This window comes from Cnephaeus nilssonii (genome assembly GCF_951640355.1).
Source record: "Cnephaeus nilssonii genome assembly, chromosome: 13".
NCBI classification, from domain to species: domain Eukaryota; kingdom Metazoa; phylum Chordata; class Mammalia; order Chiroptera; family Vespertilionidae; genus Cnephaeus; species Cnephaeus nilssonii.
In genome coordinates this window covers 6642326-6655175 of record NC_137084.1, presented here as the reverse complement: position 1 = coordinate 6655175, position 12850 = coordinate 6642326, and the positions used below count along the sequence as shown (strand labels likewise).

Genomic DNA, 12850 nt, shown 5'->3' with positions numbered 1-12850 from the left:
GCATTGTGAACCGGTTAGTCACCTGCCCCGGCCAGGCGCCTCGCTTAGCCCCAGCGTTTGGAAATGGGACAGGCGTCGGGACAATAGGCAAGGGGGGCGGTCAGCCCAGACAAAGGGCAGCAGGAAAAACACCATCACTTGCTTGGAGGCCAGCTCGCTGGCATTTGGGAGAATGTGTCATTGCATTTACTGTGTGTGTGTGGGGGGGGGGAGGGGGGCGGTAAGCTTAAAGATGAGAAGGCAGAGGTAGGGTGAGCGTGGGACCCAGGGACCCACGCGGACAGGGAGCGGCGCCCCAGGCAGACGCGGAGGGCGAGGAAAAGGAGCGGGCGGCTCCCTGCCTGAGCTCTCAAAGTTTGCACACCGACTGATGCCCTTCCCGCCCCCTCCCCCAGGAGGCCCAGGGTGGTACCACCGCAGCCTCGCCTCACCTCACCCCCCCTCGGTGTCGTGGGAGGGAGAGGAGCCCCAGAAGCCCTCCCTTCCCTCCTCCCCCCACCCCAGGGAGGGCCGCTACAATTTGTGGTTACAGCTTTACACGTCAGAAAAAAAAAAAGTTTGCAGAATGTCCCACACTGAAAAAAAAAAAAATCCGAAACCGAGCGAAAAAAACCTGCGAGTGGGCCTGGCGGATGGGATTATTAAAGCTTCGCTGGAGCCGCGGCTCGCCCTCCCACTCCGCCAGCCTCCGGGAGAGGAGCCTCGCCCGGCCGGCCCGGCCCCCAGCCCCATGGACCTCCGAGCAGGTAGGAGCCAGGCGTCCGAGGCCCCGGCCCCCGCCTCCGCCCAGGAGCCTCGAGATCCGGTTCCATCCTTCCCCCGGGAGCCCGAAGCCGGGAGCCTGGACCTGCCCCCGCCAGCAGGGCTCGGGCCGGTGGAGGCAAAGCTGGGCGCCCTCGAGAGCGGCCCGGCGGGACGCGGCATTCCTGGAGTCCGCTCCGCGGGGCCAGGAGGTGGCCGGGAGCGCGGCGGGGAGTCCCGGCGACCCGCAGCCCTGGGGAGGCGGCCACCAGGAACCCCAGCCAGGCGGGGTCCCGCCAATCCCGACGGACGAGCCCCGCGCAAAAGTCGGGGAGAGCGAGTCCGAGGCGGGAGCGGGGCTGCGGGAGGGAGACGCGGCGCGCGGGGTGGTGGGGGCCGGAGAGGAAGAGGGAGGGGAGGGGAGGGAGACGGAGGGGAGCCCGGGGCCGGGCCAGCGGGAGGCGAGGGAGGCCGACACCTCGGGCCGTGCCGCTCTCCCTCCCCGGCCCGGCGGGAGGAGAGGGCGGGAAGGAGGGCGGGCGAGAGGGGAGAAGAGGCGGAGAGCAGAGCCCGGCCGGGCCGGGCCGCGGGCCGGACTCGCGGCTTCCTAGCTGCGCGCCGCGCGGCCGGAGCCCACCATGCTGCCCGCGGCCGAGAGCCGGCGGCAGGTAGGGGCCGGCGGTGGGGGCGGCGGCCGCGAGCCCTCCGCACCGCCCGCCTCGGCCTGGGAGTGATTAGTGCAGGGGGGGCGGGTGCAGCCCGGCCGGACGGGGCAGGAAAAAGTCCGTCACCCTCCGGGGAGCGGCGGGAGCGGCCGCTGGGCGCTGGCGGCCCGCGGGAGGGCGGGCGGACGGATCGGGGAGTTGACGCGCGGGAAGGGGCAGCGGCCCGGCTGAGCACGGAGCCCCGAACCTGCCCCCGCCCCCGCCGACGGGAAGGGAGCACCGGGCGGGAGCGGGCCGGGGGCGGGGCCGGGGGCGCCGGGGCCACACAAGGGGAAGGCGTCGCCGCCGCAGCCGCCGCGGGGAGAGGGCCCGGAGCGAGGGGTCACGCCGAGGGGGGAGGGCCAGGAGCGGCCGCCGCCACACCGTTCCCGGGCCGAGGCCCCCAAGGGAAACCCCGCGTCCCTCGAGCCTCGCAGAGTCCCCGACCTCTGCCCTCCCACCTTCCTTGTCTGCTGTCCAGAAGTCCCCCCCAGAGACCTCCCGTCCCGGAGGATCCCGTCCCAGCTTTCTCCTGCGCCCGGCCTGACCCTCCCGTAGCGGTAGGAGGGGCTGCCCGGAGCCGGAGCCGGAGCCGGGCGAGCAGGCAGTCCCCGGCGGCTGGGGCAATCCGAGCCCTTTAGAGAGGCTGCAGGGGGGGGGGGGGGGGGGGAACTGGACACACGCCTCTGTCAGGCGCTCTCTAACCCGGACGGACACCTCCGTCTTCCAGGGTCCCCGCAGACCCCTCCTGGGCTCCCAAGCACACAATGCCCCTTCCGTGGGACAGAGGCACATCCCCCTGACTGACCAGACCTGCCTCCACCACTGGCTCAGGCACACTCACTGCGCCGGAGCCAGGAGCTCAACCAGATGGGAAAGGGCACCAGGCAGTGGAGGCAGCAACTGTCACCCAGCTGCCCCATAGCCTCCTCTCCCTCTGCCCCTCACAGCCCGCACCCCTGCCAGTCACACTTCTGCACACCACCCTGCCACACCAGCTAGGCTACTAGTGACACTTCACATTCCTCCCCACAATCCCACCTGCTTGTTCACGCCGGGGCTCCTGCCGGATCCCTCAGAGCCCCTCCCAGGCCTTTTGGATAACAACACCCTTTGAAACTCACCCACACACTTACCCCTACTATTTCCTAACTTCTTCCCCTGCCTCGCTAAAGCCGGTGGCCCAGCTTCCCTGGCCTCCGCTCTCTCTCTCCCCCCCCCCGCCCCCCCCCCCCCCAGCACACTCAGGGTCCTTTTGCAGCACAATCCAGAACCCTCTCACTCCAAGGAAAGCCCAACTCCTGTGTCCACATGGACTTCACAAGGCAAGGCAGCTGGCCTGCCTGGCTGCTTCTTTCCCAGGCCTCAGTTTCTTGTCATTTAGGTGGGAGAGAAGGGCAGGGAGCGGGCTGTTGAAGAGGACAGCAGAGACAGAGCCCCACGTGGTTCTGGTGAGGAACTTTAACATTCATGGTGCAACCCCTCACTGAAGCCCCATTACCTGATGGGTTGCTGGCAAAGCGAGGTCTCCTGACTTCTGGGGGCCCATGTGTACTCACTCACTAAGCCGCCTCTCAGCAGCCTGGGGGACAGGAACCAAGGAGAGGATGGAGGGAGGGGAGGCCAGGCAGCCAAGAGGACAGGAAAGTCCGGCTGTGTCTGTGGGCCTTTCCCTGGGAAGGCAGGATGGGAAGCTCCCCCATGGACCCTTTCTTACAGTCTCAGTGCCTGGATCTCATGCCACAGTGGACACATCACCCCCTAAACTGCTTCATTCCCCTAATTCCCCTCAACAGACCCTTCCAAAGTCACCAGGATGCTTTCCTGATCTGGCCTCAGGGCAGGCCTTTTCCTTCTGGCTCCCACATTTCGCCCAACACTCTGGAGCTTGGCGATGCCTCCCTGGCTCCTATGCATTCAGCTGATAGCTCTTAGCCACCAGTTCCAGGAGCAGTCTCCCAGCTGACTTGTCCTACTCACCCTGACCATCCTGGCACACCTGTACTGCCGAGCCCCACACCCTCAGTGAGTGGAGTGAGGTCAGCCTGGGGGATACAGGCTACAGACTGAGGGGCAGCTGGCCAAAGACATGCACACACAGGTGTGCCTGTCTGTGCAGCCGGGTCAGGGTGGCCATGCGCTTGCAGTCTGAGGTGTGCATGTGAGTGTTCATAAGGGGGGCCTCGGTTCCCAGAGCCCAGGGATCTGGATGGAATTAGGGGCCGGCCCAGGCGGGGGCCGGATGGGGGGGGTGAGGGGGCTGCAGCAGGAAACGTGAGCTGCACTCATTAGCTCCTCACGTGCTCAGCCGGATTTATAAACACAGGGGAAGACGGGATGTAAACAATCAGTGGGCAGCAGCCAGAGCCAGAGCTGGGGCGGGAGCTGGTCGGGTGCCAGGACTGGGAGATGGGGCCCAGGACACAGCCCTTAGAGGCCAGGTCCACCTGCACACCATGAACTTGGAGAGGAGGATCAATGAGGGCTCCAGGATGCCCACTGCACGCTCCCTCCTAGGGACACAGGCAAGCTGCAAGCTACTTACAACTAAATCACAGGTTGTCTCTGCCCCAGATGCTTTTGCTGCCTGAGATACAGGAACATTGTGCCCGGAGTGGAAGCTGTCATGACAGAGGGTAGAGCCCTGTCCTGTCCCCTTTCTCCTCTCCTAGCCTCTTTTCCCTCTGGGTTTCTGAGTCTCCTTCCCTCTTTCTGGTTCTCTCTATGGGTCAGTCAGTTGGATCCTTCTGCTCTCTCCCTTGCACACACCCCCCCACACCCACCCACACTGCAGTGACAGTTACCTCAGAACTGAAATATTCCTGGAAACACCGGCCTTGTCTGGTTAATTTCATGAGCCGTTTTTCTGCCCAGATGACTTAGCTCTTGTTTATCCAAAGGCTTCTCCCCCACTCCCCCTGCTGTCCCTGTGTAGGGAGCCAGTGCTCCCCAGGGATGTCCCACAGGGCCCAGAAGAGGAGGGGAAAAATAAGTCCCATAGCTGAGTTCCTGACTACCCACCCCCCCAATGGGATAAGCAGAGCCCTGCCCCAGAACTCTTGTCTAGCAGGGCTGCCCAAAGCAGGGTGGGGTAAAGAGGCAAGCCCAGCTCCCAATTCCTGCTTCAGCCAGGACCCTCAGCATTGCCACTAACTGCCAGCCAGGCCAGACTCAATCCTGAAAGCTACCTCAAGGCTGAAAGGGCCACTGCCCACCTCAGCGGGTCTCTACCTCCAAAACTAACCCCACCTGTACCAGCAGGATCTTGGGAGTGACTCAGTCAGACATCCAGGCTAAGAGTAGCCCAAGGCTTCATGCAGAGGAGAAGGCCTGGAGTTGTCTTGGGATGTGAAGAACAGGGACTAGAAAGGAATTCACAGTCAGCAAGAGCTCAGATGGAAAGAAAGAATAAGGAAAGGAACGTTGAGGAGGGAATGCACAGGCTGGAGATGGGGGAAGAGCGAAAAGAGAGCCTGTCTCCTCAGGGAGCAGTTATGTGCCTGACCCTCCTCTCTGTCCTAAAACACATGCCTGTGGGTACGGGTGTGTGTGTGTGTGTGCGCGCGCGCACGCGCGCACACACACACTCAGACCAAGAGCCCTTCACCAAAAGGGCAGGTCCCTGAGACTAGCAGTATCCCTACTCCCATGCTCCATCAGTAAAGCCAGTCAGTCACACATCTGAAAGTCAAGATTGACCAGTTGGCATGGCTCAGTGATTGTCAACCTCTGAACCAGGAAGTCATGATTCAATTCCCAGTTTGGGCACATGCCCGGGTTGCAGGCTCGATTCCCACTTGGGGCATGCAGGAGACAGCCAATTGATGGTTCTCTCTCATTTCTCTCTCTCAACCCTTCCTCTCTGAAATCAACATATATAAAGACTGACCAGTTGGGGACACTGCAGAAGTCCCCACCTGATCCTTACACTCTGTGAGAGACATTCTATACAATTTGAATCCTAAACCCTTCCAAGTTTTACCCTCTCTAAAACCCTGACCCAGCATTATGACTAACTGTAAACTTAACCTAGTCTTAACTCAAACCTATCTTAACTCTAAGTGCAGTCAAATTGTTAAACCCATGTCCAAATTATTTTTATCAAAAGAACATATGTCATTGCAGAAAATGTGAAAGTATAAAATATAAATTAGAAGGAAAAAACCACTCATGGTCTCACATCTATCCAAGCTCAAAATCCACTAGCAATATTCTTAGTGACATGTCATGCATCACCCTATCTGAAAATCTGAATCAACACATTCATAAACCTTAGTCCCAGCCAACCCTCTGCCTGTCCAAACCTAACCACATCCCCCAGCTGGACTCAAACCTCAACCACACTCACTCAGCCAAATCCCAATAAATTAACCTGAAACTTTAAAAGTAACCCAGTCCTTAAAGCTAACCTAGCCCAATGCCAATTATAGTCTTACCCTATCCTAACCTTAATTGCTTTACCCAGTTCCAATGCCCATTGAATCCTGACCAAGTGTTCTTGATTTTGGACCTCACCTAAAAGCTGGGAAAATCATGTTTCCCAACCACCTATGTCGGTTCTCACAGCACTGACCCCTAGCCTCTGGCATTCTCGGATGTCCAGACTCTCCAGCACCATCAGCTGACAGACCCAATTCATCGAATACATCATTCTCTCTCTTCCTCTCCCTTCCTCTCCCCCCGCCCCACCTCCACTGCAGACTGATTGAAAGCCTCATGCAGCTTAACCTTTTCCCTATCTAAAACCCTAGATAAGAATGGAGCACACTTCCCTGAGAGTGAACATTAACTCTCCTTTAATCTAACCCCATCCTACATTTCCACACCAAGGAGCATATCCTAGAATGTCCCCACCACTGACCGCATGAGCCAGACCTGTGTCCTTCAGCCTGACCCTGGTGGTCTAACCCTAAACCTTGCCTCCTATAGCTTGACTGGGACTTGTTAGTTCCGGGAGGGCGGGGGGGGGGGCGGGGGGACAGAGGAGGGAGGAGACAGCCTCTCAGCTGGCAGCTGTGATGTGTGCTGTTTCCCACCTCAACCCCTTGGCTCCCCGCAAGCTGCAGTGGGACTAGAGGCTGGGAGAGGAGGCTGAGGTACACCTGGAACTCAGGAACACCGATTCCTGTCCCTAGGCCTGGCCCTCCTTGTACACATACCTACATGGTGGCACATACAGTGACTGTTAGCTGACCCACAAATATACTCTCCAATATCTACTGGTATAATGTATAACATACATGCCTACACACACACACACACACACACACACACACACACACGAGCAAACGCTTTCTGGGGCCAGGAATGCTCCCCTCCTCCATCCCCCCTCCCTCCCCCCCCCGCCCCCGCCTCCCATCTGGCGTCCCACCCCTCCCTCCCAGCCCAAGGTGGGGACAGACACCTGAGGGGCTGCCAGCTGCTTCCTCTACCAGGCCAGGCCCACCCTCATGCTTCTTGCCCATCCTGTCCACAGGGGACTCGTGGGGGATGCTAGCTTGCCTGTGCACCGTGCTCTGGCACCTCCCTGCAGTGCCAGCCCTCAATCGCACAGGGGACCCAGGGCCTGGTCCCTCCATCCAGAAAACCTATGACCTCACCCGCTACCTGGAGCACCAACTCCGCAGCTTGGCTGGGACCTATGTGAGTATTAGGGGTAGCTTTAGGGGTCTGGGAACTGGGCAAAGAATGAGAAGAGGAGTTGGAAGAGAATGGTGGAGGGGTCCTGATGAATGTGGGGTGATGAAGAGGGGACCTTTAGCTCCAAGCAGTCTCCATGTCTGGCCTATCTCTTGCCCTTCCCTCTAGGGTGCCCCTTCCTCCCCATCCCTGGCCCCAGGACTAGGCATGTGGGCAGGCCTCGCACCCGCCTTGGCCCATTGCCCCACTGGCTGACTGCCCAGCCGCCCGCCTCCCCCTGGGGGCCAGGGAAGTCTCCTCTGTTTACACCGTGTTGTGGTGTCTCTTGCAAGGGTGGGGCTGGGTGGGGATGGAGGGGCCCCACCTCCCATGCCTATGTTCCAGCTCGCCTCTGCCCCAGACCTGGGGCCCTGCTGCTCTGGACCCATGGGCCTTCCTTCTGTCTGCCTCTCCCATCCTAGATGGGCCTCCTAGGGGGGACTTGTGGGAAGGGGCTGCAGGGAGCCCAGGCCAGCAGTGGCAGGGGGCTCAGGGTGTGGATTGAAGTTCTGCCATACGAATTTGGGGGCAGTCCAGAGGTGTTTGGAGAGCCCAGGAGAGGAGGAAGGAGGGTCAGAGTTAGCGAGGACCACGGGAACCGGCCCCCTCTTCCCGTGTTCCTCCTCTACATCCCAGACCCTACTTTGGAGCCAGGGAAAGAAAGGGGAGGAGGGTGGCGGGGGAGCTGGCTCCAGCCCCGGGATACACCGAGGAAATTAGTTTGTCTCTGTGCTTGTCAGCGTGTGAACCTCCCCCTGGGCCCTTGCCTATTCCAGGCCTCGCCCCTCTCTTCTCCCTTTCTCTCCCCGCTGAGCTGTCTCCCTCAGCCCTTTCCCTGGGCCCCAGGCTTCTCCCCCGGGGGTTGGCAAGGCTGTCCTTTTCCCTGCACTGACTTCCATACCCTTCCTCCAGCCCAGCTCTTGAGGCTGCCTCAGTTTCTTCCTTCTGCAGATCTGCTTCTCTGGGCTGAGCCCTTCCTTGGAGGTTAGTGTGTGCCTCTGTCCTCAGCCCTTCAGCTGGTGGCCCTGGGCAAATGGAGCTCTGATGCCCGCAGGCCCCTCTCCCTTTCGACCTGCTTTTCCCGTCCAGAAAACCTTTGCTTGACTCTGCTACCCCCTCTAGTTCCCGACCCTTTCTCTCTCCTGGCTTTCCCTGCCAAATTTTTCGAAGGAGTGGTCTACACCCTCTGCCTCCACTTCCTCTCCACCCACTCGCGCTTTAACCCCCTGCAATCTGGCTTCCAGGCCACTGAAGCGTTCTCTCCAAGGTTGTCAGGCACCTCCTTCTTGCCAAACCCAACAGTATTTCCTAAGGCTCATTCTCCTTGCTCTGTTTTACAGCCACACTGTGAGCACTGCTGCCTTCTTGAACTCTTCTTGGCTCTGCGCTCTCGGTCCACCTTCTACCTCTGCAGCCTGGCCTCCTGGGTCCCCAGGGCTCCTCCTCCTCCTCTGCCCTGCCTCCCCGCGGGCCCTCTCCAGAGACTTGCACACACAGCCGATCAGCGAGTCCTCCCTGAGTATCTGCTGCTCAATTTTTCTCATTCTGCACCTCTCCATAGGAGAGCTCAGTACCCTCACTGCTTCAACTGTCATCTCCATGCAAACGACATCCATGGAGAAACTTAGGGTTGGCCTATGAACAGAGAGATCTAGCGTGGAGATGGGGCCAATGTCAGGGGACACAGGAAATAGAAGCTCTGGGGACAGGTATCTCCTGGTGGTGGCAAGCTGGCTGCTTTGCCCTCCTCCTTCCCCATCGCCCTCTCCTTTCCACAGCTGAACTACCTGGGCCCCCCTTTCAACGAGCCTGACTTCAACCCACCTCGGCTGGGGGCAGAGACTCTACCCAGGGCCACTGTCAACTTGGAAGTTTGGCGAAGCCTCAATGACAAACTGCGGCTGACCCAGAACTACGAGGCCTACAGCCACCTTCTGTGCCACTTGCGGGGCCTCAACCGCCAGGCTGCTGCAGCTGAGCTGCGCCGAAGCCTGGCCCACTTCTGTACCAGCCTCCAGGGCCTGCTGGGCAGCATTGCGGGTGTCATGGCAGCTCTGGGCTACCCGCTGCCCCAGCCTCTGCCCGGGACTGAGCCCACCTGGGCCCCTGGCCCTGCCCACAGTGACTTCCTCCAAAAGATGGATGACTTCTGGCTGTTGAAGGAGCTGCAGACCTGGCTGTGGCGCTCAGCCAAGGACTTCAACCGGCTCAAGAAGAAGATGCAGCCTCCAGCAGCTGCAGTCACCCTGCACCTGGGGACCCATGGCTTCTAATCTTTGACCTTTACCACCTCCTCTTTCCCCTTCCCTTTCCAACCCTGCTCCCACGCTGGGAGGGAGAAACCTGTGTGCCAACACTTGTTGAGCCAGGAGACAGAAGCTGTGAGCCTCTGGCCCTTCCCAGACTTGGAAGAGGGCATGATGCAATAAGACTCATCCCCTCCCTACTTCCCAAAGTTCTGCAGGTCTGGGGAAGAGGTGCAATAGGCCCCATCCCATTTCCACAGGAAGTAATGCTCCAGGGAGCCCGAAGTGGTTCGGCTTGGTGTAAAGGCTCTCTCAGCCTCCTGCTTCCTGCCAACCACTTGCCAGTGCCCAACCAGCCCCTTAAGCGGCACTTGCAGGAAGCATGCCTGTAGGGCAGGGAGGGGGCCACCGCAGCATGTGCCTTTCTGGGGTGAAGCCCTTTGCTGCCTCACTCTCCTTAGATGGGTGTTGCTCCCCTACCCCAATTAACTCCATACATTCAATTCAGGAAACAAGCACAGTGGCAAGTCCAAACAGGAAGAGATGGTATTAAAAATGGAAGAGGTGAGGTCTGCATTGGCGGTAATACTGAAAGCAGAGGGACAGGCACAGACTGGACCCTGGGGTCACCAAGGCACTTGTGGCACAGGGTGGCAACCAAAGGACCTTGTCTTGAATTTTCTTGCCAGCATCATGGTGCCTCCTCTCTGCCCCCTTTTCCAGGGTATCTGTGGGTTGCCCAGCCTGGGGAGGGCAACCATAGCCACAGCCACAGGATTTCCTGAAAGTTTACATTGCAGTAGCATTTCGGGGTGTATGGGGCAGCTCCCCCAGGCCCTGCACCCCAGCCCCAACCACTCATGACTCTGTTTGTTGTATTAATATTTATTTATTTGGAGATGTTATTTATTAGATTATATTTATTGCAAATTTTCTATTCTTGTATTAACAAATAAAATGCTTGCCCCAGAAGCATCTCTGCTTGGCACTGCCCCTCCTGGCTCTCATTACTGGTTCTCCTGGCCCTCCCCCTCCCCCGGCTCCCATGGCTGCTAGGAGAGCCGGGGGCCCAAAGGTTAACTCAGGAGATGCACAGAGCTTGGGAAAGAGGCTCTCCCATGCTGTCGGGAAGATGTGTACACAGCAGACTTCACTCCAGCTCCCTCCATCAACGCCATATCCCTTTAGTCCTCCCAGAAGCCTTCTTATCTGTCACTTCCTTCCTTCTCCCCGCCTGTGCTCAGTCCGCCTCACCTCTCTGGATTACTTTAACGGTCTCAGAGGTATGTCTCTTGGAAAAACAGTTTAGCTGTTCCTTCGGTGCTCTTTCCAGGTAGTCAGCCCATGCATTCGGTCCTCAGTTTCCCCAGAACCTCCCCTGTGGCTGCCTTTGGGCTCCTCCTCCCCAGCAGTGACCCTCGCTTTCTCATTGCCCCTCATCTACTAGGGAGGGCGATAGACCACAGCCACGTCATGATGCTCAGCTGTGACTACTCCTTTCCAATGCAAGACAGATTAGTGGGAAAGGGAAAAATTCATATTGGACTGCAAGTTAATAGGAGAGATGCTGTTTAAGGGGTGGCTTAAGTTCAAATTCCAGTTTCATAACCTATGAGCTAAATGACCTTGGACAAATCATTTAAAGCTCTCTATTCCCCAGTTTCCCCATCTGTAAAACGGGAATATTAAATACAGCAGCAGCGATTAGTAAAACAGATTACTTGTGGCATATAGCGTGTCATAACAACCTAGTGAAGAGCCACTGGATAAATTAATGGGCTAACTGCTCCCAGGTAAATACATGGCTATTTTACAAGGGCCTCCTGGAGACAGTACCCTAAGCGAAGAAAGTAACAAGTGATGGTGATGTCAATCAGTTGACAAATATTTTTTTTATTTCAGAGACGAAGAGAGAGGGACAGAAACATCAATGATGAGAGAGAATTGGCTCATCATTAATCGGCTGCCTCCTGCTCACCCCCTACTGGGGATTGAGCCTGCAACCCGGGCATGTGCCCTGATCAGGAATCAAACCTTGACCTCCTGGTTCATAAGTAGACGCTCAACCACTGAACCACACTGGCCAGGCAGTTGACAAATATTTTAAAGACATTACCTGGTTATCAGTGTGCTACTTGGTGTAGGAGACAAGAAAGAAGCCCTTATGGAGCCTGTAATCAATCTATTTGGGAGGAGAAGACCAGCTACCTGAAACGATAAGGAACAAAAGCATACATGTGTCGTATGCACTGGGCGGTCCCCACAAGGGCATGAACCACTGGAAAGGGAGAGGCCAGGGCTATTGGACTTGTGTGTGGGTGGGGCAAGCCAGGCTCTGCTGAATGTCCCTGAGTCACCTGGCCCAACTTGGAGGGAACATGCCCACCCTGCGGGGTCCGGGCTCTTCAGGGAGAGAAATCTGCCCGGGCATGGCCCTGCCTCCTGCCTAGCAAGACAGAAAGGAGAGGGCATCTGGGCTGTCTCCATGCAGGGGCAAAATGAGTAGCAGCTGTTACATGTAAGGCACCAAGCAAAGGGCTGTACAGAATACAGGGGGGAGAGAGGGATGTCCCACACTGCTGTACTGTGAGCTTTTGCGGGACAGATTCTGAGTCTTCCCCACCTGTCTATCCCAGCACCCAGCTCAAGCTCCAGCCTAAAGATGGCGATCAATTAGTGTGTTGAACAAAACGACTTGTTACTTCCTTCCCTCCTCACAAACGCTAGAATCCAAGGTAGAATTTGATTAAGTTTAGAAAGACCCAGGGAAAATACTATGGACATCAAGGAAGAAGCAATTGACCCCAGTTGGGTGAGGACTCTGCTAGTCTGTGAGCTCTAGAAGGGAGGCAAGGACTGTCTGAGATCACTGTGTATCTCCAGTGCCTTGCACACAGTAAGCACTTTTGCATCAGTATAGAAGGTGGGATTTGACACCATTCTTGAAGGATGGGCAAGGCAAGGGATAGATAAGTGTGTCCATCTCCCTTTTAAGCAGGTCGAATCTTGAAGGCAGGCTCTGTAATCTATTCATCTTTGCATTCCTACAGGGTTTTAGCACAATGCCGAGCACAGATTAAAGTTCTCCATAATTTGATTTAAAGTGTGTCCAGACAATAATGTGCTAAAAGTCAAGAGAGGAGAGTTTTAAGGAAGCTGCTGATCGACAGTGTCAGATGCCCAGAAGAACTGAGAGAATATGGGCAAAATCCACTGGCATTGGTAATGTCAGGCAGTCTTTGGTGACCCGTGCAAAAGCAGTTAAGAGGCAGATACCAAACCGTGAGATTAAAGAAGGAGATGATAAGAAAGTAGAAGGGGTAAATATATTCCCTCAGAAGTTAGGTGGCAAAGGAATATCTAGAGATGGTAGCAGAAGCATGGAAGGTTTTTTGTTTGGTTGGCTTGTTTGCTGTTTTTTTTTATATATATATTTTATTGATTTTTTACAGAGAGGAAGGGAGAGGGATAGAAAGCCAG

At 57.2% G+C, this 12850-nt stretch overlaps 1 protein-coding gene across 3 annotated transcripts; it reads left to right on the top strand.

The window, feature by feature from the left end:
* Window positions 1–491: 491 nt before the first annotated feature.
* Window positions 492–12789, top strand: CLCF1 (cardiotrophin like cytokine factor 1). Of its 3 annotated transcripts, none has more exons than XM_079787395.1 (3): window positions 492–1409; window positions 6922–7088; window positions 8903–12789. In XM_079787395.1, the coding sequence occupies exons 1-3, from the start codon at window positions 566–568 to the stop codon at window positions 9395–9397; spliced, it is 1506 nt and encodes a 501-aa protein (XP_079643521.1). In that variant the 5' UTR covers window positions 492–565; the 3' UTR covers window positions 9398–12789. The 3 variants fall into 3 exon arrangements, with proteins under 3 accessions (XP_079643521.1, XP_079643522.1, XP_079643523.1); XM_079787396.1 differs by having other exon boundaries at window positions 493–746; XM_079787397.1 differs by lacking the exon at window positions 492–1409 and adding an exon at window positions 1471–2896.
* The last annotated feature ends 61 nt before the right edge of the window (window positions 12790–12850 follow it).

Coding starts and splice junctions, on each gene's coding strand:
- CLCF1 (XM_079787395.1), top strand. CDS start 566: ATGTCCCACACTGAAAAAAAAAAAAATCCGAAACCGAGCGAAAAAAAC. Junction 1,410..6,921: donor CGGCCGAGAGCCGGCGGCAG/GTAGGGGCCGGC, acceptor TCCTGTCCACAG/GGGACTCGTGGGGGATGCTA. Junction 7,089..8,902: donor GCAGCTTGGCTGGGACCTAT/GTGAGTATTAGG, acceptor TCCTTTCCACAG/CTGAACTACCTGGGCCCCCC.